The sequence below is a fragment of the Ovis aries genome, chromosome 8 (assembly GCF_016772045.2).
Source record: "Ovis aries strain OAR_USU_Benz2616 breed Rambouillet chromosome 8, ARS-UI_Ramb_v3.0, whole genome shotgun sequence".
Lineage (NCBI taxonomy): Eukaryota > Metazoa > Chordata > Mammalia > Artiodactyla > Bovidae > Ovis > Ovis aries.
In genome coordinates this window covers 2,350,000-2,375,521 of record NC_056061.1, presented here as the reverse complement: position 1 = coordinate 2,375,521, position 25,522 = coordinate 2,350,000, and the positions used below count along the sequence as shown (strand labels likewise).

At 40.1% G+C, this 25,522-nt stretch overlaps 1 protein-coding gene across 3 annotated transcripts in view; it reads left to right on the top strand.

Moving 5' to 3' along the window:
- The window catches only part of FILIP1 (filamin A interacting protein 1), a 313,619-nt gene that overhangs the window by 57,255 nt on the left and 230,842 nt on the right, over positions 1–25,522 (top strand). For all 3 annotated transcript variants that reach the window (XM_060419371.1, XM_060419370.1, XM_060419369.1), the window contains exon 3: positions 5,280–6,548. In XM_060419371.1, the coding sequence (XP_060275354.1) occupies positions 6,510–6,548 (39 nt within the window). In that variant the 5' untranslated portion in view covers positions 5,280–6,509. The remainder of the gene's footprint in view (positions 1–5,279; positions 6,549–25,522) is intronic.

The window sequence follows — 25,522 nt, the reverse complement described above, 5'->3', positions numbered from 1 at the left end:
TTGTCCCAATAGTGCCCTTTATATAACTTTCTGTTTGCTTCTAGCCCAAGGTCTAGTCCAGAATCCATGCAAGCATTTAGCAGTCATGTGTCTTTGGTCTCCTTTGATCTGGAACTGTTTTTTGTCTTCTTTGCTCTTGACTGACAGTTTGGTTTATTTCAGACCATCTCAATTTGGATTTATCTGATATTTTTCTATTTTGTTTTATTATGGTTTATTATAGGATACTGAATATAGTTCCCTCTGCTATACAGTAGGACCTCATTGTTTATTTTACACGCAGTAGTTTGTATCTGCTAATCTCAAATCCTAATTTATACATCCCTAGCCACTTGCCCCTTCAGTAATCATAAATTTGTTTGCTATGTCCTTGAGTCTTTTCATTTTATAAATAAGTTCATTTGAGTTATATTTTAGATTCCACATAGAAGTGATATCATATGATATATTTTTTAATCTTTCTGACTTACTTCACTTAGTATGGTTATCTCTATGTCCATCCACGTTGCTGCAAATTGCATCATTTCATTTTTTTTTCAGTTCAGTTCAGTTCAGTCGCTCAGTCGTGTCCAACTCTTTGCGACCTCATGAATCACAGCATGCCAGGCCTCCCTGTCCATCACCAACTCCTGGAGTTTACACAAACTCATTTTCATCGAGTCGGTGATGCCATCCAGCCATCTCATCCTCTGTTGTCCTCTTCTCTTCCCACTCTCAATCCCTCCCAGCATCAGGGTCTTTTCCAACGAGTCAGCTCTTCTCATCAAGTAGCCAAAGTATTGGAGTTTCAGCTTCGACATCGTTCCTTCCAATGAACACCAAGGACTGATCTCCTTTAGGATGGACTGGTTGGATCTCCCTCCAGTCCAAGGAACTCTCAAGAGTCTCCTCTAACACCACAGTTCAAAAGCATCAATTCTTCAGTGCTCAGCTTTCTTCACAGTCCAACTCTCACATCCATACATGACCACTGGAAAAACCATAGCCTTGACTAGATGGACCTTTGTTGGCAAACTAATGTCTCTGCTTTTGAATATGCTGTCTAGGTTGATCATGTTTCCTTCCAAGGAGTAAGCATCTTTTAATTTCATGGCTGCAATCACCATGTGCAGTGATTTTGGAGCCCCCCAAAATAAAATCTGACACTGTTTCCACTGTTTCCCCATCTATTTCCCATGAAGAATTCCATTCTTTTTATGGCTTATTAATGTTCCATTGTGCATATATATTGCATCTTCATCCATTCATGTGTTAATGGATATTTCATTTGCTTCCATGTCTTGGCTATTGTAAATAGTGCTGCTATGAACATTGGAGTGCATGAATTCTTTCAAATTAGAGTTTTCTACAGATATATGTCCAGGAATGGCATTGCTGGATCACGTGGCAACTCAATTTTTAGTTTTTTTGAGGACTCTTCATACTGTTTTCCATAGTGGCTGCATCAATTTACATTCCCATCAACAGCAGACAAATTCCTGCACTGTTTGTTCTCATTTGCATTCTCTGGATCCTATACAACAACAAATCTGACACTGGAGAAGAAAGGAAAGATAGCGTTTTACTTTTTTTGGACCTCCTGGTTGAGAAGACTAATCAAAAGGCAATAAAATCAAGGTAAACTGAACAGAGCCCTATTTTCAAAGCTGATTCTGCCAGAGACAAGGACAAAAATTTTGGGAGCCGGCACAAGCTGTATAAGCAGCCAAAAAAGAGGCAGAAGTTGAAAAGAGATGAATATTTTTGTGAAAATGACCCTCAGAAGAACACAAAGTTGATGAATTTGAGTTTGCATGACTTTAGGGAAAAAAAGAAAAAAAGAGGACCTGAATCAGTATCCACATTTTGTCACCTTTTACCACTTAGGCCAGAGGCTGTGCAAGGCTCTTGGGAGTCTCTCTAGAGTAGATGAGAAAGCTTGATCTCCTCTAAGTAGGTGGGAGAAGGTTGCAGGATTGTAGGTTTATGGTAGACTTTTGTTGTTTTGTGTTACTCAGATACACTCACCGTTTCAGTGATCACGTTCTAGTTTTTTTTAGAGAAATCATCCTCCATCTTACTTCTAATCCACATAACTTATTACATAATAATTACATAATCCACATAGCTGATTCCCCTAAACAGTTTAAGATTAGGACTTGGTGCAGGTGGTCTACTTGGGAGGTAATTTCAAGGAGAGAGGGATTAGGAAGAATGATATATGGAATGAGGAAAAGCCGATTAAGAATGAGTTACCAAGCTGGTTACTGTAAGCAACTGGGTTTCAACACTTTCAAAGATCCTCTGAGTTGGGATGTTGGGGAATTAATCTGTTATCCTCATCTCTATTTGGTTGAATATTGCAACTAGGGATGTTAATTCCTCTGTGTTTCTTGCTTGTGAGTGTGTGTGGGTTGAGCAAACTCCTCAAGCTTTGGAAAGCTTTTAGGCAGAAAAGTACAGAAACACAGGGCAAATTGCTTGAGGTGGGATGGATTCAGGATGCACAGAAGTTTCTATCACAGTTGAAGCTGAGATAGGAGGGACAAGGTGATGCGACAGAAGTCTAAAGTGTCTCCTCCAATAGCTTATGGGGTATTGATCTCCCCCTTTGTTCCAGGAGTGGGAATATAATTTAAATGGAAAATCAGAATATTGTGTCCCCTATGTGACTGCTTTAGGAAAACGCATGTCACCCTGGGTTTCCCCAGTGGCTCAGCAGGTAAAGAATGCCCCTGCAATGCAGGAAACATAGGAGATGCAGGTTTGATCCCTGGGTCAGGAAGATTCCTTTGGAGAAGGAAATGGCTGCCTGCTCCAGTATTCTTGCTTGGAAAACCCCACGGACAGAGGAGCCTGGCAGGCTAGAGTCCAAAGTGTCATTGTCTTCTGATCTCTCTAGCTTCTGGTAAGAAGTCAATGTGTAACCAAATGGTTGTCCCCCTTTTGCCAATGTATCATGTTTTTTGGCTGCTTTTAAGAGTTTCTCTTCCATGTTGCTTTCTAGCAGTTTGACTATGATGTGTGCGGGTGTAGTTTTCCTTTTGGGAGGATGGCGCTGCCTGGCTTGTAGGATCTAAGTTCCCTGACCAGGTATCTAGACTGTGATTGCTTTAGGAAGCAATCTATACTTCCCAGTATTAGAAGTGTGGAACCCTAACCTCTGGGGCATCAGAGAATCCCCAGGTGTAGTTTTCTTTGTATTTTTCTTTCTGAGCATCTTGAGTTCTTACATTTTTGTCTTTCACCAGATTTAGAGCTCCGGGGCCTTTATATTTCAAACATTTTTTTCTTCCCCTTTTTCTTTATGCTTTCCTTTTGGGACCCTGATATAAGTATGTTAAACTTCCGTTACTGCTCTACAGGTTTCCAAGACTCTGGAACTTAAAAAATAGTTTAATTTTAAAAAGCACTTTTTAAATTGGCTGCACTATGTGCCTTTCAGGATATTAGTTCTTTGACCAGGGATTGAACTCTGGCCCTCTGCAGTGAAAGTGCAGAGTCCCGACTGAACCACCAGGGAATTACCTTAAAAAAAAAAAAAAAAAAAAAACTTAAAAAATATTTTTGTCCTTCAGATTGGATACTTTCTATCTATTTTCAAGTTCACTGATTTTTCTGTCATATCCAATTTGCTGTTAAGTCTGTTCAGTGAGATTTTAGTTTCAAAATTGCATTTTTTTAAGTTCAGGAATTTTTCTTTGGTTCTTTTTTAATAGTTTCTCTTTTTTTTTCCTGCTGAGATTCTTTACATTTTCATTAATACAAGCATATTTTCTCTTATTTCAATGAGCAGAGTTATAAAAATCTGCTTTTAAAATCCATGTCTGCTAATTTCAACATTTAGATCATTTTGAGACCAGACTTGTTTCATGGTCTTGTCTCTTGAAAATGGGTCACATTTTCCTGATTCTTCACAAGTTGAGCAATTTTGGATTTTATGCTAGACATTGTGGGATGTTCTGTAGTAAAGACTCTATATTATATTTCTCCAAAGAGTTCCCCATTTTTTTAAAGTGAGAAATTAACTTGGCCAAACTCAAACTGTAAAGGCATTTTCTTGGGCAGCAGCTTCAAACCCCTATTTTGCCTTTAGCTGAGGTATTGGAGTCTGCTCCCTTCATATATGCCCCAGTTCAGAGACTTGAGCAGAGTTTATATATAGAATTTAGGACTCTCTCTTCCTGGCTCACATCTTTCTCCTCATCCTCTCAACTTTTCAGGACCTGTGGTTGCTCTAAATTCCATCTGCTAATTCTTTAGGCCAGAAAGACTGTTTTCTATTAGAGGCATGCTGTGTAGTGCTAACTTCGGTCTGCCCTCAGGGTAAAATTTGTAATGATGGAAAACTCATCCTCTTCTGATCCTTTTTCCAAGTTTTGATTCTTCCAGAATCTGCTTGTTCACTTTCCATTGACTTCACTTTCCAGTTTTTCTTATTTGTCTTTCTTTCTTTCTTTCTTTTTGTACAGAGTTTTTAGTTGTTATTTGTTTAAGATCCTGATAGGATCTTACTTGGCCATCTGAATCATATTCCACATGGTATCTTAGTGTGATTGAGTCTGTTTCCCCAAAACTTCTCCAAATTTTAAGCTATTTAATTGACTTTTCTTATCCTTTATCTCATTCCCCACTTCTTCACAAAAAAGCTTTGTGAAGATTTCTAAACTACCCACATCAAGTGTTTATCTCAGGGTCTAATTTAGGGGTGATGTAAATTAAGATTTACTTGCTCGTTAAATCATTTGGTCATTCACACATTATTGAATCCCCCCAAAGCCCTTAGAATTATGCTGTGAGAAGAGCTTAACTGTATCTCTGTTTTATCTCAGGGTCTAATTTAGGGGTGATGTAAATTAAGATTTACTTGCTCGTTAAATCATTTGGTCATTCACACATTATTTAATCCCCCCAAAGCCCTTAGGATTATGCTGTGAGAAGAGCTTAACTGTATCTCTGTTTCACATGTGACTGATTTTTAGTGTGATTGTATTATGACTTTTGACACTATATTTGATACGCGGTAGAATCTAACTTCTAAGCTAGATGCGTCTGATTCTAAAATCCTACAGCATAGTGCGTTTTAGGTTACTTCACTTCATCATTGCTTTCTCACCTATAAAAAGGGGATAATAAAGTATGTAACACATAGGATTATTTTATCAGTTAAGTGAGATATTGTGGATACAGGACACAGTGTTTATAAAATATTAGATATTATATCCATCAGCTTTCACTATATGGTAAGCAATCTCAAATTTTCAGTGGTTTACAATAACAAATATTTATTTCTTTTTCAGGTTCATCTTGTCAGCTACTGTTTAGATGTGATTTTACTCCAGACTGCAAGATGAGCAACCTCTACCTATATCCTTATTTTGAGACCTAAACTAAAGGAAAGCCTTACGCTTTTCTGATGACAGAGGGCACGGAAGCTAGGAGAGTTTTGAAATCTTTCAGTTCCTCAAGAACTTCTGTTTGGAAGTAATACATAGCAATATGTTCCATTGGCTAAAGCAAGTCAGATGTATTGAGCCCATAGTAAAAGGGGCAGGGGAAACATTTTATTCATGAAGAAAGAGGGCGTGAATAACCGCACACAATAATACCATCTACCAAAGATTTAACAATCATTACTGCTCCCACGGCACACAGTTACAGTTTTCCAACACCCAGGGTAGAAGGTGGATCATAAAAATGGCATGGGTCCAAGGGAGTATTTTATTAAATGCCAAAAGGAAAGAAAAGTTCAGACGAGATACTATGGGCATTCAGAGACAGTTAGTATGTGAACACAAGGATCGAGAAAGTTCCTGTGACTGAGAGCCTTTAGTTGGGTCCTGAGAGGTGACTGGGGGTAACAGGCATTCTAAGCAGTCGTAGCAGGACAAGCAAAGGGACAGAGGTGGGCTGTTTGGCTGTGTTTCGGGGTGTTTTTGGTGGGAGGGGAATCACTAGGGACAGGTTGGAGAGCTTGGATTTCAGGCAGGAGACAAAAGGGAAACGTTGGGAAATTTGGGGCAAGATTCAGAATTGAAAAGTTGTTTTAGGAAGATTGGCTTGGCTATCCTCCAGAAGTGCAGATGGGTGGCAGTGAGCATTTCTCCAGTGTGAGACACAGCAGCCATTCTTCCCTCTTCAAAGCTGTACACTGGTTCTGTGAGACAAGTATATGGCAAAAATGTGGTGAGCATGACAAATATTTCCTCAATGCAGACTTGACGCCCACAAATAAAAAAATGAAAATTGTCTTACTTGTTTTTCTCTGAATCTCCAGTCTGACCAAATAAAGAGCATGCTTGGGTATGAGACAATACCTCCCACACAAAAACATAATTAAAGTAATGTATTTGATAGGCTGGATGTACAATGAAACCTTGCAAACTGGATGAAAATATTTGTGCACTGTCATTTTACTTTGCTTTTGAACTAACCAAGGGAAGACAATTTGAACAGTTTTCTGTTGAACACTTCAAAATAGAGAAACGATTTCTAAACTTTTCCATCTTTGAATTCCTTAGCAAAATACAATGCCCAGAAGCTTTTGGAAAGCAGTGACAGTGGCTGTGGTAAGAGTTTCCACCAATTATTTTATTTCATTATTTTTCCATTTACTGTTGTTGTCTTTCATTAACAACCTCTGTAAGTATTTGTTATGCTAATATTGCTCTACTTTAGATTTGAAAGCTAGTAACAGATGTTTGAATGAGGTTAGTTGAATGTCAAAATTAGATTTATGACTTAGCCAAGTGAGAAAAAAAGTGATGCATGTATTTATCAATCCTTTATCCAATCACCTAAAAATTAAAATTTCTTTTTTTCCCCCCTATTCATGCCATGAGACTACTTCATTATACATTGCTCATTTTTATATGGCTTTATAATTAAAAGGCATAACTGACTATCAAAAAATACTAATCATGGCTTTCATTAACTTTGAAAATACATTTTTTTCCATATAGAAGCTGATGGTGACAATCTATAGTCACTATCTAACTGAGGTTATATGCCCAACTGCATACACATCTTGGGAAAAGAAGCATCAATAAAACTTGGAATAACTTTAAAATTCTCCAGAGCAGTACAGATATTATATGTGAGAAACAAAAACTTAAATTTTATAAATTGGATTTGCTTTTATTTGGGATGTTTATACAAAAGCTTAAAACCCACGGGATTTTCATCAGTCTTTTAATGCTTCCTGTGTTGCAGTGGTGCTACATTCCCGTGTTCCTGCGTCTCACTGGGCTAATGTCAAAGTGTCAATAGGGCTCCATTCTCTTCCAGAGAATTCAGGGGAGAAGACTTTTTTGTACTTATTTATTAATAGATTGTTGGCAAAATGCAGTTTCCTGCAGTCATGGGCTGAAGCTGACTCCATTTCCTGGCTGGTTGTCAGCTGAGTGTGTTCCCAGCTTCTAGAAGTTGCCCACGAACCCTTTCCATCTTCAAGGCCAGCAATTTTTCTAGCATTTAAATTTTATTTTGGAACTTGCAATGGTTAACTTCTATGTGCGTTTCCTTACTGAGAGTGTCCTTCTGGGCCCATCTGAGATGGAAAGTAGGGTGGCTCGTGTACAGGAGCTGCTCAATAAGCAGATTCATGGGAAAACCACCATGGGTTCAGTGCTTTAGATTTCACAGCTTTGTGCTAAACATTTCATGAGCCCTGTAGCCTCTCAGTTGTCGTGTCTTCAGAAGGGAGTGGAATTAGATGATTTATAAGGTCCTTCCTAACTCAAAACCTTTACATTTAAAAAAGCAGTCCCTTCCATGACGTCTTTCCTAATCTCTAGTGACACCCCCATCTTTCAAAACTCACGGTATTTGTAGGCTTTTCTTTTTTGCCTCACATAAGCTTTTAATTTTGTAACAGTCCTAGCAAATAACATAGGGCTTTTCCCCTCTAATTTTTTATTTTGAAAAATTTTAAACTTACCAGAATTTGAAAGACAAGTACAATGACCACCCATCTATCTCTAAATTCTATATATTACATATATTATGTATGTTAATATGTGAACTATATATTTTATCTATGGATAATTTATATATATGTGTGCATATATATGTATATATACACATGCTAATCCATTTGAAGATAAGTGGAAGGCATCATGACACTCAGCATTCATTTCCTAAGGATAAGAACATTCTCCTACCATTATCATATTGCAAGTGATAAAGAACCTGCCTGCCAATGCAGGAGATCTAAGAGGCATAGGTTCAATCCCTAGGTCGGGAAGATCCTGTGGAGGAAGGCATGGCAACCCATTCCAGTATTCTTACCTGGAGAAGCCCACAGACAGAGGAGTTAGAGTCCCACCACGGGCTAGAGTCCGTAGGGTTGCAAAGAGTCAGACACAGCTGAAGTGACTGAGTACATATAGATCATATTATAATTTCCCCAATTGTACCCAAAGTAACTCATAACTGGTTTGATTTTTTGACTCAGGCTATGATCAGGGATGATGCATTATATTTTCTTGCCGTGTGATCTAACCTAGAACGTTCTCTCCACCTTGTGTGGCTTTTTATGACATCGCTGTGTTTGGAGAGTACAGACTATGCCGTTATCATTTGGAATGTCTCGCATTCTGAGTTTGCTCTTTGGTGTCCTTTGATGAAACTTAGATTAAACATTTCTGGCAGAGCAGAATCACAGCTGGTGTGCACTGACTGCATTGCGCAAGAGGCTCAGCAAGTCCCTTTGTCTCATTATCAGTGGTGAACAACGTGATCACTTAGCTAAGGGCAGACTACCAGATGGCTCCATTTTGAAGGTGTATTTTCCTCTTTGAAGTTAGAGCTTAGAGACCATGCAAACTGTTGCTCATCAGTTTTTAGCCAGTCATTTTATCATCCATTAATGACTTTTGCCTAAATTAATTATTACATTGGGGAAGGCAAATGGTTAGTTTTAAAAAATTCTTTCAATCCTTCAGAGATATTAGTTGTCATTTCTCTATCAGGAAGAGTTTTCCCCTCCACTCTTTTTTTCCCTCTGCTCACTCTACTTCTTCTGAGTGCCTTCAGGGACTCCATTTTCAATTTGACATGCTTTAACACTTCACTGTTTTTAGTCTTTTTGATGCTCAGGTTATCCCAGATTGAGCCAGTGGAAGCCTCTTCAAATCAAGACACAACTTCACTAGTCTTTGAGCATCTCCTTGCCTTGTGGTGTGAAATATTTCAGTCTCATCTTATATTTTTCTCTGTCCTAAACCTGGAACGAACCACTTCTCCAAAAGAGTCTTGGTTTCTTTCAGTGTGAAATGGGATTTCAGTTAACACAGTCTCTGCCCTAGGAATGCTCATTGCTGCTACTGCTAAGTCGCTTCAGTCGTGTCCAACTCTGTGCAACCCCATAGACGGCAGCCCACCAGGCTCCCCCGTCCCTGGGATTCTCCAGGCAAGAACACTGGAGTGGGTTGCCATTTCCTTCTCCAGTGCATAAAAGCGAAAAGTGAAAGTGAAGTCGCTCAGTCGTGTCTGACTCTTAGCAACCCCATGGACTGCAGCCTACCAGGCTCCTCCGTCCATGGGATTTTCCAGGCAAGAGTACTGGAGTGGGGTGCCATTGCCTTCTCCTAGGAATGCTCATTGCCAATGGGATAATCGTTGTTTCTAGGCCTTTCCAGTAGAGAGAGCCAGGAATTCTTTTTAAGAAGAATGATATAGTGACTTACAATAATATATCTAAGTTTAAGATTATGGAGGTTTTGCTAACTGCTCTGTCTGACGTTTTTATTTCTTCTCTCCCACGTCAAGAATTCTGGTTCTCAGTCATGCCAAGAATGAAAGGATTAGCATGTCACCTAATTACCCATTTGCTTTATCATTCATTACATGCATAATAATCACAGAATAACACTTACTGTCCACAATACAATTACTAAAAATAGTTAATGAATTTTTTTTTTTTTAGTTATTTTCATCCTTAGGGTATATAGGCATATCCAGGGTATATCTCTCTAAAGGTGTACAATCACATCTAGTATTTTAAAGTCACTTGGATATTACTCAGCCAATAAGGAATAAATTTTGCCATTTTCAAACAACATGGGTAGACCTAGAGGGTATTGTGCTAAGTGAGATAAGTCAGTGGAAGACAAATATTATTGATATTACTTACATATGGAATCTAAAAAACAAGTGAACAAAGATAACAAAACAGAAATAGACTCATAGATGTTGTTGTTCAATCACTAAGTCATGTCCAACTGTTTGTGACCCCATGCAATGTAGCACACCAAGCTCCTCTGTCCTCACTATCTCCCAGAGTTTGCTCAAACTCACATCCATTGAGTCAGTGATGCCGTTTAACCATCTCATCTTCTGCTGCCCTCTTCTCTTCTTCCCTTCAGTCTTTCCCAGCATCAACATTTTTTCCAATGAGTTGGCTCTTCGCATTAGGTGACCAAAATATTAGAGCTTCAACTTCAGTCCTTCCAATGAATATTCAGGGTTGATTTCCTTTAGGATGGACTAGTTTGATCTCCCTGCAGTCCAAGGAACTCTCAAGAGTCTTCTCCAGCACCACAATTCGAAAGCATCAATCTTTGGTGCTCAGACTTCTTTATGATCTGGCTCTCACATCCATACATGACTACTGGAAAAACCATAGCTTTGACTAGATGGATGTTTGTCAGCAAAACAATGTCTCTGCTTTATAAAACACTGTCTAGGTTTGTGATGGCTTTCCTTTCAAGGAGCAAGCATCTTATAATTTCATGGCTGAAGTCACTGTCTGCAGTGACTTTGGAGCCCAAGAAAATAAAGTCTATCACTGCTTCTATTTTTTCCCCATCTATTTGCCATTAAGTGATGGGACCAGATACAATGATCTTAGTTTTTTGAATGTTGAGATTCAAGTCAGCTTTTTTACACTGCTCTTTCACTTTCATCAAGAAGTTCTTTATTTCCTCTTCACTTTCGGCCACTAGAGTGGTATTCAAATGCATATCTGAAGTTGCTGATATTTCTCCTGGCAATCTTGATTCCAGTTTGTGATTCATCCAGCTCAGCATTTTGCATGATGTACTCTGCAAAGAAATTAAATAAGTAGGGTGACAATATACAGTCTTGTACTCCTTTCCCAGTTTTGAACCAGTCCGTTGTTCTGATTGCTACTTTTTGACCCAAATACAGGTTTCTCAGGAGACAAATAATGTGCTCTGGTACTCTCATCTCCTTAAGAATTTTCCAGAGTTTGTTGCGATCCACAAAGTCAAAAGCTTTAGTGTAGTCAGTGAAGCAGAAATAGATGTTTTTCTGGAATTCCTTTGCTTTCTCTATGATCTAACGAATGTCGGCAGTTTGATCTCTGGTTCTTCTGCCTTTTCTAAATCCAGCTTGTATATCTGGAATTTCTCAGTTCACATACTGCTGATGCCTAGCTTTAAGGATTTTGAACATAACTTTGCTAGCATGTGCTACCGCTGCTGCTGCTAAGTCGCTTTGGTCATGTCCGACTCTGCTGGACCCCATAGATGGCAGCCCATGAGGCTCCCCCGTCCCTGGGATTCTCCAGGCAAGAACACTGGAGTGGGTTGCCATTAAATGAGTGCAATTGTACCATAGTTTGAACATTCTTTAGGATTAGAATGAAAACTGACCTTTTCAATCCTGTGGCCACTGCTGAGTTTTCCAAATTTGCTGGCATATTGAGTGCAGCACTTTAACAGGATTATCTTTTAGCTCAGATGAAATTCTGTCATTTCCAGTAGCTTTGTTCACAGTACTGCTTGCTAAGACCCACTGACCTCACACTCCAGGATGTCTGGTTCTAGGTGAGCGACCACATCATTGTGGTTATCTGGGTCATCAAGACCTTTTTTGGTAAGTTCTGTGTATTCGTGCCACCTCTTCTCGGTCTCTTCTCCTTTCATTAGGTTTGTGGTTTCTGTCCTTTCTCATGCTCATCCTTTCATGAAATGTTCCCTTGATATCTCCAATTTTCTTGAAAAGATCTTTCCCATTCTATTTTTTCCCACTATATCTTTGCATTGTTCATTGAAGAAAGCCTTCTTATGTCTCCTTGTTATTCTCTGGAACTCTGCATTCCATTGGGTATATCTTTCCTTTTCTCCTTTGCCTTTTGCTTCTCTTTTATTCTCAGCTCTTTGTAAGGCCTCCTCAAACAGCCACTTTGCCTTCTTGTATTTCTTTATCTTGGAGATGGTTTTGGTGTCCTCCTCCTGTAAAATTTACAAACTTCCGTCCATAGTTCTTCAGGCACTCTGTCTACCAGGTCTAATCCCTTGAATCGACTCATCACCTCCACTGTATTATCATAAGGGATTTGATTTAGGTCATAGCTGAATTGCCTAGTGGTTTTTCTCTACTTCCTTCCATCCTGAATTTTGCAATAAGGAGTTGATGGGTCTGAGCCACAGTCAGGTCCAGGTCTTGTTTTTACCGACTGTATAAGCTTCTCAATCTTTGGTTGTAAAGAACATATTCAATCTGACTCATAAATACAGAGAACAAATAGGTGGTTGCCAGAGGGAGGGGGTTGCAGGGATAAGTGAAATAGACAAGGGAGATTAAGAGATATAGACTTCTAGTTATGAAATAAATAAATCTCATGAATGTAATGCACAGCATAGGGAATATAGTTAATAATACTATAATAACTTGTTTGATGACAGATAGTAATTAGACTTGTGTGATCAGTGTGTGGTATATACAAATATTCGATCACTGTATTGTGAATCACTGTTGTCCGTCAATTATACTCCCAAAACAAACAAACAAAAAAACTAATAGAAAATAGACAAGATTTGTGGTTACCAGAGGTAAGGGATAGGGAGAGGGGGAATTGGGAGACGGCAGTCAAAATGTACAAATTTCCACTTATAAGATAAGTAAGCCCTAAAGATATGATGTACAATACAAAAAATGGAATTAACACTGTTGATGTTATATAAGAAAGTTGTTAAGAGTGTAAATTCTGAGTTCTCAACATAAGAAAAACAAGTGTGTTTTTCCTTCTGTTTTGTATCTATATGTATGATGGATGTTCACTAAACTTATTGTGGTCATTATTTCATGATGTAAGTCAAGTCATTACGCTGTACACCTTAAACTTACACAGTGTTACATGTCTGTTATATCTCAATAAAACTGAAAGAAAAACAAAGTCACTTGGAAAAGTTATTTTCTGGAATTGGATATAATCCTAATTTCATGTGTTAGAGATTGTTCTCATTTAATTTAAAAACTAATAATACAAGTCAAAATGAACATTTCAGCATTTATTCTTGTTTTTTTTAAAAATATATATGCTAAATTTTTTACAATGAAAATCTTCGTTCATGAGTAGCAGTAACGTTAACTTATTTAGAATGTCTGAAAAAGTAGGTAAAATAGTTTCAAGAGTTTCAATACAATATCACTACTAACAAGGCAATACCAAGCAAAATCTTAACATTTCTTTTTTTTGTCCTTAGAATGTATCCAATGAAGCTCGTAGAGTAATGGGTTCAAAAGTTATTTGAATTAATTCCCTTTTCTGTTTGGTTTTACAACCCAATTATTTATTTCTGGCTGCATGGGGCCTTTGTTGCTGTGTGTAACCTGGCCCAATTAAAATCACTTGGTGAGCATTTGAAATATACTGATCCATGTTACTCCTTTCTAGGCTTATTAAATCAGATTCTCTGTGTTTAAGAGAGAACATTAAAAAACAAAACTCTCAGTGTGATTCTAGTTACAGTCAAGGTTGAGGACCACTGATCTGTAGGCAGATGGGAATAACAAGGTAGGCATCACAACATGTGAATGAAGGGTGTGAAGGAGAGGGAAAGAGTCTCCTGGGCTGGGAATATTTGGAACTCCCAGAGCATACAGGATAGTGCGAAATAGTGAAATAAGAGGATGGATATGACTTTGAGAGGAGGAAGACGTGGAAGTGGGCAAGAGCAGTGGATCTGTGACTGATGCACGGACAGGAGTATGTGATGAAAATGAAGGCAGCAGGAAGTTTGTGTCCTGTTGTGGTGAATAGCTCAGGTGGTAAAGAATCTGCCTGCAATGCGGGAGACCCGAGTTTGATTCCTAGGTTAGGAAGATCCACTGGAGAAGGGATAGGCTGCCTACTCCAGTGTTCTTGGGCTTCACTTGTGGCTCAGCTGGTAAAGAATCCGCCCGCAATGTGGGAGACCTGGGTTCGATCCCTGTGTTGGGAAGATTCTCCTGGGGAAGGGAAAGGCTACCCACTCCAGTATTCTGGCCTAGAGAATGCCATGGACTGTATAGTCCATGAGGTCACAAAGCGTCGAACACGACTGAGCGACTCTCACTTCACTTCACTTTAGAATAAAAGAAAATTCAGGTCAGACGGTGGGTTAGGGAAGGAAATGGCAGCAGAAAATGCATTTGGCGTTTCAGAAATAGAAGGCAATGATCTGACAGGATGATGGGTGTACAATCTCTCTGTTAACTTTTTTGATCTAGAAATGAGAAGGGAGAATAATATCCGGTAGAAGAAATACTGCAAGCCGCACAATTTTGAGCACCAGTGGTGCTGCCCACATCTGACTCTGACCTTCCTCCTTTCCGTGTGGTCCCCTGAGGATGAGCCAGGCTTCTCCAGACCCCTCCACCCCAGGCTTTTGCCCACCACCTTAGGGTCCAGGTGACCTCATATTTCCTCTCTTAGGCAGAGGAAGGAGTTGATTGGACATATTTGCTTCTGGGCTTCCCAAATGGGAAGTAAAGAACCTCCTTGCCAATGCAGGAGACGTAAAAGATGTGGGTTTGATCCCTGGATGGGGAAGATCCCCTGGAGGAGAGCATGGCAACCCACTCCAGTATTCTTGCCTCGAGAATCCCATGGACAGAAGAGCCTGGTGGGCTACAGTCCATAGGGTTGCAAAGAGTCTACTATTTTCTCAATAGACTTATATGGTGTAAACTTTATGGTTGCCTACCTGATGACCCAGAATGCACTGAATATTGATTTTTTTTTTTCTTTCTTGTTCTTTTAACAGCTCTTACTTACTGGGGCATGGGGGAGGCAAGAGAGTATGGAGGAAAAAAGTGAATATTTCAAAATTATCTTTTTCTACTCAAAACAAGGATAACTTCCTTTGCTAGCTCAAAGGTCACACTAAACGTGTGATTTTAGTTTTCTGATTTTCTGGTTTTCTGATTGCAAATTTCCTAATCCTTTGGTGACTCACGCGACTAAACTAAGATGTTAAAACACAAGAGATTATTTTACAATAACAAATAACTATCAATGTTTTTGCCTTCTGCTTTTGTATTAGGAGAGCATATTTGACAATTATGGAACAGAACTGGTTATATATTTCAAAATATACATCTTACTGTGTTAGAAAGTTCAGGAGTCCACTATTTTGGTAGAATGGTGCATCTGGCTTGCAAAAAATGTCTTATTTTAATTTAGCATCTGGAGGCTCAGGTTGGTGTAAGGTTGCCTCATGCCAGAGGGTCAGAGGAAAATCCCTCTGTAAGGAGGAGGCCAGCCATCAGGTGGCAGTCAAACACTACCCATTAACATAAGAAGCAGCATCTGCGTTCAGGTTAGTGTGTATGATGGTGAAGCAATGGATTTTGTTGAGAAACTAACATGTTTGATTTTAAGAATTTTCTGCCTCATATGTAGATAAAATCTTATATAGACCACAAACACTATTATTAAAATCCATATAAACTAAGATAAAAGTTTATTACTTCTCTGCTATGAATAGGTAGTTTCATTTCTCCTGCATTTGTTGTTATTATTTTGGTCTAAGTCATCTCTGACTCTTTTGTGACCCCATGGACTGCAGCCCACCAGGCTCCTCTGTCCATGGACTTCTCCATGAAAGAATACTGGAGTGGGTAGCCACTTCCTTCTCCAGGGGATCTTCCCGACCCAGGGACTGAACTCGTGTCTCCTACATTGGCAGGCAGATTCTTTACCACTGAACCACCTGGTAGCCCTTCTCTTGCATACTTCAAACAAAGGATATTATTTAGCAATTATTACATATTATTGCCCATATGCTTGAAAATACATGTCAATAAATAGTGCCTAAGAGTCTTCTGACAGGAAAATGTCCAGAACTTCTTTTGTGCAAAGGGAACTGCAGGAAGATTGACGGGCTGTCACGACGCACCACTACCTGGGGTTTCCCGGGGGAGGCCTCCTTGTCACCTCAGAGGGTGTGCAAACTTTCAGGCCCAGTCCGGAAGGAGGCGAACTGGTGAGCATAAGACAGTTTCACTTTTCTAAAAAAGATCGTATTTGTAGTCCCAAGTTAACTTTTGATTGATATGAGTATCTAACATAGCATTTAAATGTACTAAATAGAGTCTCTGTATGTAATTAAAGCTGTTTAGATCCACGCTAAAGTAATTCTTGGGCTTCCCTGGTGGCTCAGACAGTAAAGAATCCAGGTGCAAGGCAGGAGACCTGGGTTCAGTACTTGGGTCAGGAAGACCCCCTGGAGAAGGGAACGCTATTCTCCAGTTTCTTGCCTGGAGAATTCCAAGGACAGAGGAGCCTGGTAGGCTACAGTCCATGGGGTCGTAAAAAGTCAGACACAACTGAGCGACTCTTTCTGGTAAGTTAGGTATATCATAGAAAGTAACTAATGTGAACATTTTAAAGCATAAAATCAAAATCACATCATCCTTACTGATATAAATTGATTTATCTCACTGTTACTGTTCCTTTCTCTTTTAAATAGAGACTGTGTGATTTTTATTTGGTCAAAATATCTTTTTGTTTCATGTCTTTATTCTGTAAATTAAAAAAATATATACAAAAGAAGAGAGACTAATATAATGAGCCCATTTATATTCTTATTTCAGCTTCAATAATTGCCAACATTCTGTACTATTGTTCCATCTATTCTCTCCAACCTTTATTTTTCCAAGTATCTGAAACATTTTAAAGTAAACCCAAGAGATCATATCATTTATCTTGTGAACACTTGTTTGTATCATCAGTAATTGAAAATTTAAAAGAAAAACACCAACCACATAATCATACCACCACTATCCCCTTAGTGGAGCGCTTGATATTTAACTTTGTTTCAAAGCTCAATATGACATCCTTAAGAAATAATAGTTAAGTTTTGAGGCTTAAAATGAGGATATGCTATAGAATGTTGAATAAATATTTATTTTTGAAAAATAGGCAAACTGCTTTTAAATACATTTAGTATATATTGCAGCTGAAGATGGATAAACTCTGTACAGTCAGCAAAAACAAGACCTGGAGCAGACTGTGGCTCAGATCATGAACTCCTTATTGCCAAATTCAGACTTAAATTGAAAAATATAGGGAAAACCACTAGACCATTCAGGTATGACCTAAATCAAATCCCTTACAATTACACAGTGAAAGTGACAAAATAGATGCAAGGGATTAGACCTGATGGAGTGTCTGAAGAACTACGGATGGTGGTTCATGACATTGCATAGGAGGTGGGTGACCAAGATCATCCCCAAGAAAAAGAAATACAAAAAGGCAAAACAGTTGTCTGAGAAGGCCTTACAAATAGCTGAGAAAAGAAGAGAAGCCAATGGCAGAGCAGGAAAGGAAAGATATACCCGTCTGAATGCAGAGTTCCAAAGAATAGCAAGGAGAGATAAGAAAGCCTTCCTCAGTGATCAGTGCAAAGAAATAGAGGAAAACAATAGAATGGGAAAGACTAGAGATCTCTTCAAGAAAATTAGGGATACCAAGGCAATATTTCATGCAAAGATGGGCTCAATAAAAGACAGAAATGGAATGGACCTAACAGAAGTGGAAGATATAAGAAGAGGTGGCAAGAATACACAGAAAAACTGTACAAAAAAGATCTTCATGATCCATGATAACCATGATGGTGTGATCACTCACCTAGAACCAGACATCCTGGAATGTAAAGTCAAGTGGGCCTTAGGAAGCATCACTTCGAACAAAGCTAGTGGAGATGATGGGATTCCAGTACAGCTATTTCAAATCCTAAAAGATGATGCTGTGAAAGTGCTGCACTCAATATGCCAGCAAATTTGGAAAACTCAGCCTTGGCCAGTCCAGTGGCCACAGTACTGGAAAAGGTCAGTTTTCATTCCAATCCCAAAGAAAGGCAATGTCAAAGATTGTTCAAACTACTGCACAATTGCACTCATTTCACATGCTAGCAAAGTAACACTGAAAATTCTCCAAGCCAGGCTTCAATGGTACATGAACCGTGAACTTCCAGATGTTCAAGCTGGATTTGCAAAAGGCAGAGGAACCAGAAATCAAATTGCCAACATCTGCTGGATTATCAAAAAAGCAAGAGAGTTCTAGAAAAACATCTACTTCTGCTTTACTGACTATGCCAAAGCCTTTGACTGTGTGGATCACAATAAACTGTGGAAAATTCTGAAAGAGATGGGAATACCAGACCACCTGACCTGCCTTCTGAGAAATCTGTATGCAGGTCAAGAATCAATCATTAGAATCAGGCATAGAACAATAGACTTGTTCCAAATTGGGAAAGGAGTGTGTCAAGGCTGTATATTGTGACTCTGCTTATTTAACTAATATGCAGAGTACATCATGTGAAAGTACAGAGTACATCAGAGTACATCCAGCCAGGCTGGATGAAGCACAAGTTGGATCAAGATTGCTGGGAGAAATATCAATAACCTCAGATACACATGACACCACCCTTATGGCAGAAAGTGAAGAAGAACTAAAAGCCTCTTGATGAAAGTGAAAGAGGAGAGTGAAAAAGCTGGCTTAAAGTCAACATTCAAAAAACTAAGATCATGGCATCCAGTCCCATCACTTCATGGCAAATAGATGGGGAAACAATGGAAACATTGACAGACTTGATTTTCTTGGCCTCCAAAATCACTGCAGATGGTGACTGAAACCATGAAATAAAATGATGCTTGCTCCTTGGAAGAAAAGCTATAATCAAATTAGACAGCATATTAAAAAGCAGAGATATTACTTTGCTGACAAAGTTCTGTCTAGTCAAAGCTATGGTTTTTCCAGTAGTCATGTATGGATGTGAGAGTTGACCATAAAGAAGGCTAAGTGCCAAAGAATTGATGCTTTTGAACTCTGGTGTTGGAGAAGACTCTTGAGAGTCCTTTGGACTGCAAGGACATCAAACCAGTTCATCCCAAAGGAAATCAGTCCTGAATAGTCATTGGAAGGACTGATGCTGAAGCAGAAGCTCCAATACTTTGGCCACCTGATGCAAAGAAGTGACTCATTGGAAAAGCCCCTGATGCTGGGAAAAATCGAAAGCAGGAGGAGATGGGGACGACAGAGGATGAGATGGCTGGATGACATCACCGACTCAGTTGACATGAATTTGAACAAGCTCTGGCAGTTGGTGATAGACAGGGAAGCCTTGCCTGCTGCAGTCCAAGGGGTTGCAGAGAGTCGGACACGACTGAGCAACTGAACTGATAGAGAGACATTCCATTATTTAAACTATAAAAACCTCATGTGTGAGTCATTGGACATATGAAAGCATATACATTTCTAGAGATAGGCAAAGTTTTTTTTAATTTGCATGTGTATATAAAATTTTGTACACTTTTATAAGTAAGATAAGTGTGTTCCAATTAGCTTAGTTCTGTTTTATTACCACAGTCCCAGTAAAAGTTATACAAATATAGCTACACTGGTTAAACTATGTCTGCTTAAGACTTTCTGATGCTCAGCTCTGTTTATTCTGGCTTCCTTTCATTTTCAGACTTTATGTGATGTAATGTTCCCTATAAAAATCTGACATCAATATGGGTAGGATCGGATTCCTTAAACATTTTCTGTAGATAATCAGTGTTGTTAGATGTTAGTATTCTCCTCCTGGGCTGCCCATATTGACCTTAGCTTCAACTGAAGCAGGCGTGAGGCGTTTGTTTACCTCAAATAACTAAAGCTTAAGATCATGCCGCAGCATTTAGTTAAAACCAGGAGAGGCAGGCTATCGCCTAGATGAATGTAATTGATATTGCATATCCTTTAAGGAATGCAATGTTTAGATTATATCTAGTGGTGGTGAAGAACAAACAGACAGCTTTTTTTCCCTCTAAGACTTGTAATTCTTCCACGCTATTTAGAATATTCTATTAACCCAGTATACTGCCTGTGTGTGACAACCTTGCAGGGTTTTTCCTGGCAGATGGTTAACTGAAAATCTAAAAGAATGTACAGATTCAATTGCAAACATGAATATAAAGTAACTGTTATTTCCTCAGAATTTTCCCATCTTCTGTGTATGCCAGCTTTACATGGAATTAGTCTTGGGAGAACTTGTATGAGGAAAAGCATAGGAAAGTTAACTTTGTCTCATCATATTTCTTGTTGCTTAAGTCGCTAAGTCGTGTCAGACTCGTCGCCACGCCATGGACTATAGTCCGCCAGGCTTCTCGGTCCATGGGATTTCCCAGGCAAGAATACTGGAGTGGGTGGCCATTTCCTTCTCCAGCCTCATCAGATATCTCTAAATTTTATTTGTTGACTAACTTCTGAAACTCTAAAACCAAAGTCCTATTAATTCTATAGTAGAGAGATTGAATTCTTTGTTCAAATACAACTCCTGAGCCCTAAGCCTTGGGAATTATTTATACCTGGATGTGTATTCACCCACTATCCTTTTCTCTGGGCAAGTCTTGATGTTGATGGGAACGTGAGCAGACCTAGGTTGCTCTCAGAAAGAATACATATGGGCCGTCTTAAGAAGCAGGTTTATTCAACAGAGTTACCTCTGGTCAGAATTTGACTAACTAAAAAGTATCAAGTAACTTTGTGTCAGTAAGTAGCCTAAAATTACCTCTTTTGATTTCTGTTCAGGCTGAAAACATCTGTTTAACAAAATGTTATCAGAAGTGTTTTACTGAAAACAAATTTTATAGGCTTCTGTAAGAAACTGTTTTGTCGAATTTCCCTGAAAGACATCCTCCAACCACAAAACTGCCAACATCATCATCCACTAAAAGTTATACCAATCGTTCCCCTTCATGGATCACAGCCTTGTTGTGCCGAAGGGGCTTGCATAACTCAATGAAGCTACGAGCAGTGCTGTGCAGGGCCACCCAAGACAAGCAGATTATAGTGAAGAATTCTGACGAAACGCTGCCCACTGGAGGAGGAAGAAAAACTGTGACAGAACCTAGACAAAAGCTATGACAAACCTATACAGCATATTAAAAATCAGAGACATCACTTTGCCGACAAAGGTCCTTATAGCTGAAGTTCTGGTTTTTCCAGTTCATGTACGAATGTGAGAGTTGGACTATAAAGGCTGAGCGCAAGAACTGATACTTTCGAATTGTGCTGGAGAAGACTCTTGAGAGTCCCTTGGACTGCAAGGAGATCAAACCAGTCAATTCTAAAGAAAATATACCCTGAATATTCACTGGAAGGACTGATGCTGAAGCTGAAGCCCCAATACTTTGGCCACCTGATGCAAAGAACCAACTCATTGGAAAAGACCCTGATGCTGGGAAAGATTGAAGGCAAAAGGAGAAGGGGATGACAGAGGATGAGATGATTAGATAGCATCACCAACTCAGTGGACATGAATTTGAGCAAACTCTGGGAGATAGTGAAGGACAGGGGGGCCTGGTGTGCTGCAGTCCGTGGGGTCACAAAGAGTCAGAATGCCTTTGTGAATGAACAACAAAAACAACATATCAACATATAATTGGAAAACTTCCACTTCAAATGGAGTAAAGTGTATTAGAACTTGTAAACTTCTGAGTGACACACTCTTGGGTTCTAATTTTAGTTCTGACACCAACTATTGGTCTATTACGCTCTCATAAATTTGATTTCTTCACCCATAAAATAGCATAATCCCTGACTAATAATAATAGCTGTGTTGGAGATTGTTTTAGCTGAGATGGCAAATATGAAGTCTGGCTGTCTGAATTTGGGTTATCCCAAAAGAAGATTGTAAGGCAAGGACTCCAGTAAAATAGTTTACTTGGAACTTCAGAGAAGGGAAGTGGAGGAAGGAATCTAGTGATGGGGGGTAACCAATAAAAAGTATGTCCTTGGGTCAGTTGGCTTCACAAAAGGCACCCAGAGCTTAATTCTGTAGGGAAAATGTGCAAAGCACACACGTTAGAAATTTCCACCTGAGGAGTGAGGGAGTTGCGATATTAATACACCAGCTTCTGGGAGGCCACTGGTTGAGGGCTTCTCCCTCGGGTATTACTTCCTTAGCACTTTATCCTGCTCCTGAACAACAGCCCCGGGGGATGCCGATGCCAGCATCAGAATCTCACTGGAGCACACCAAAAATTCCTCAGGAATGTGGGCTGGGCACTAATGTGCCTTCTACAGTAGTACAGTGTTTTCCCAGGCTTCAGCCAAAGATGAGGATTCCCTGGTGGCTCAGTGGTTAAGAATCTGCTGCCAATGCAAGAGAAACAAGTTCGATCCCTGAGTCGGGAAGATCCCTTGGAGAAGAAAATGGCTACCCATTCCAGTATTCTTGCCTAGAGAATCCCATGGACAGAGGAGCCTAGCGGGTTATAGTCCATGGGGTCTCAAAAGAGTCAGACACAAGTTAGTGGCTAAACACCAATAATAAAAGGTAGCTATGGAAATAAAAAGTTAAACTACCTTTTATTAGAAGATGTTGTTGAACACTATACTTTTCTTTATAACATACTTTCTCTTCTGAATTAGTTAGCATAGCTAAGCTGCTTTAAAAAAAAGTCCCAAATGCAGTGGTTTAAAGAATGAAGATATTTCCTTCTTATGTATTAGTCCAGGAATTCAGCAGGACAGATTCACAGGGAAGCAGGTTCCTTCTGTCCTCCGGCTCTACCATAGGAGCAGGAGGAGACATGAGGGTGATGTCTTCGTTTACATGATCAAAGTAGAATGCGCCATGTCTAGGTTCCAGCCAGCGGGAAGCAGAAAAGAGGGGAGAAGACTGTTTTCCCATTGCCTCGGGCTTAGCCAGACCCAGAAGTGGCCGCCTCGTTCCTGCTCTCAAGAGAGAGCTTGGTCACGAAGCCATGTCTCACTGCAGGGGAGTCTGGGGACGCCAGCCAGCTGGGTGATCAGTGTCCAGCGACAGGTCAGTTACTATGGGAAAGGGGAGAAGGGGACTCAGTGTCCAAGCAGCACTGTCTGCCACATCTTGGTAGTACAGCATCTATTTTAGGCTTGATTGAGCTTCTTGTAAATCGCACTAACCACAGAGAGAGGACAGGATATGAACCTGTCCACCTATCTGGTGGCTTTCACTGAAGTTGAGTCACAGAGCTATTTACACACTATTGACAAGGGCTTGGATGTCACAACCTCTCTTCTCTTCACCACATCTTCTTCATGCAGCCATGGATTTACCCAGCACGTTCCCTGCTCTCACTCATATTTTTGTACATCCGTAGACTTCAGTGTCTTGGTTTTTCAATGTGCGTGCTAAGTTGCTTCAGTTGTGTCTGACTCTTTGCGACCCTATGGACTGTAGACTTCCAGGCTCCTTTGCCCATGGGATTCTCCAGGCAGGAATACTGAGTGGGTTGCCATCTCTTCCACCAGGGGATCTTCTTGAACCAGGGATCGAACTTGCCTCTCTTATGTCTCCTGCATTGGCAGGCAGGTTTTTTTTTTACCACTAGTACCACCTGGGAATGATTTTTTCAATAGCGTATTTTTGAATGGAGGCTTAGCTAATTAACTGAGTGCTTGCCTCTCTTCCCCCTACTGAATAAACTCTACTGCTTCACTGATTGGAAAAGAAAGTGAAAGGGAAATGAATGAAAGTCACCACAGGGAGTTCTACAATTCTATACATAATTATAAGAATAAGTACATTTAATCCATTCTAGAAAGTAAAATGCCTGAAAGTCCCCAGTCTGCTGATATATCACAGAAGGGATTCTGTTCTCAGATCATAAGCAATGGCATACAATCTGGAGCTATATTTTAAGAAAATGCTGCTTTTGGGGGCTCTAAGCTACCTAGAGAAGAACCAAAGAGCCTCTTGATGAAAGCCAAAGGGGAGAGTGAAAAAGGTGGTCTATAGCTCAACAATCAGAAAACTAAGATCATGGCATTTGGTCCCATCACTTCATGGCAAAGAGATTGGGAAACCATGGAAACAGTGGCCGACTTTATTTTTTGGGCTCCGAAATCACTGGAGATGGTGACTACAGCCATGAAATTAAAGGACGCTTACTCCTTGGAAGAGAAGTTATGACCAACCTAGACAGCATATTAAAAAGCAGAGATTACTTTGCCAAAGAAAGTCCGTCCAGTCAAAGCTATGGTTTCTCCAGTAGTCATATATGGATGTGAGAGTTGGACTATAAAGAAAGCTGAGCACTGGAGAATTGATGCTTTTGAACTGTGGTGTTGGAGAAGACTCTTGAGAGTCCCTTGGACTGCAAGGAGATCCAACCAGTCCACCCTAAAAGAAATCAGTCCCGAATATTCATAGGAAGGACTGATGCTGAAGCTGATACTCCAATACTTTGGCCACCTGATGCGAAGAACTGACTCATTGGAAAAGATCCCGATGCTGGGAAAGCTTGAGGGTGGGAGGAGAAGGGGCTGATAGAGGATGAGATAGTTGGATGGCATCACTGACTCAATGGACATGAGTTTGAGTAAACTCCAGGAGTTGGTGATGGACAGGGAGGCCTGGCATGCTGCAGTCCATGGGGTTGCAGAGTCGGACACGACTGAGGGACTGAACTGAATGAACTGAAGCTACCCAGATGGTGGGTGCTGGCCCAGGCTGCCTGTTCCTTGAAGTGGGGATGGTCTACTCTCCCAGGGGTCTTCTGCTCTTCTGTAGTGATCTGAGCAGATGGCTCTGCAGTCAGCCTGATGGAAATCCAGCGTCGGGTCTCAATAGGTTCCTAGAGCAGCAATGGGGAAGACGATCTTTCACCGTCCAATCACAAACAGCTGTCTGGTGCGTATGTGACACGTGGCAAGACTCTTCCATCTACTGCTTGCTTGCTGCTCCATCGGTGATGAAGGAAGCAGGAAAATGGAGTGTGGTGGTGGGAGGGGAGGTTGCATTAAGGTGACTGTGGAAAAGCAGATTTTTGCCCCTTGGCCTTTGGGTGGAGCTGTTGGGAGCTTGGGGGGGGGGTACTTATTCTTTTAATTTATTATATATGGAATTGTAGGACTTCCTGTGATGACTTTCATTCATTTCCCTTTCACTCTTCTTTTCAATCAAAGAAGTAGAGTTTATTTAGTCGGAGGAAGAGAGGCAAGCAGTCAATTAATTAGCTTAGAAGCAGAGAGGGCTTCTGTGACTCTATCTGACTTGAGATGTAGGGGACTGCCAGAGGGGGCTTCTTAAGTTATAGATTATAGGGCCCCACAAACATGGGCCAGTGAGAAACCCCGACTTCTTGCCTTTTTAATGGTGGCCAGGCTCTTTCTCCCAGTGACACTAGCTTGCAGATGGCACCACCTGGTGATTATAAAATAATTCTTAGTTTCAAGTGATTGGTGAAACTCCAGTTAGGCCGTGTGATTTGGGAAGATGGATACGTGATGTAAGAAAGTGAGATTTTTGAAATTTAACTATAAAACTTGAGACTCTCA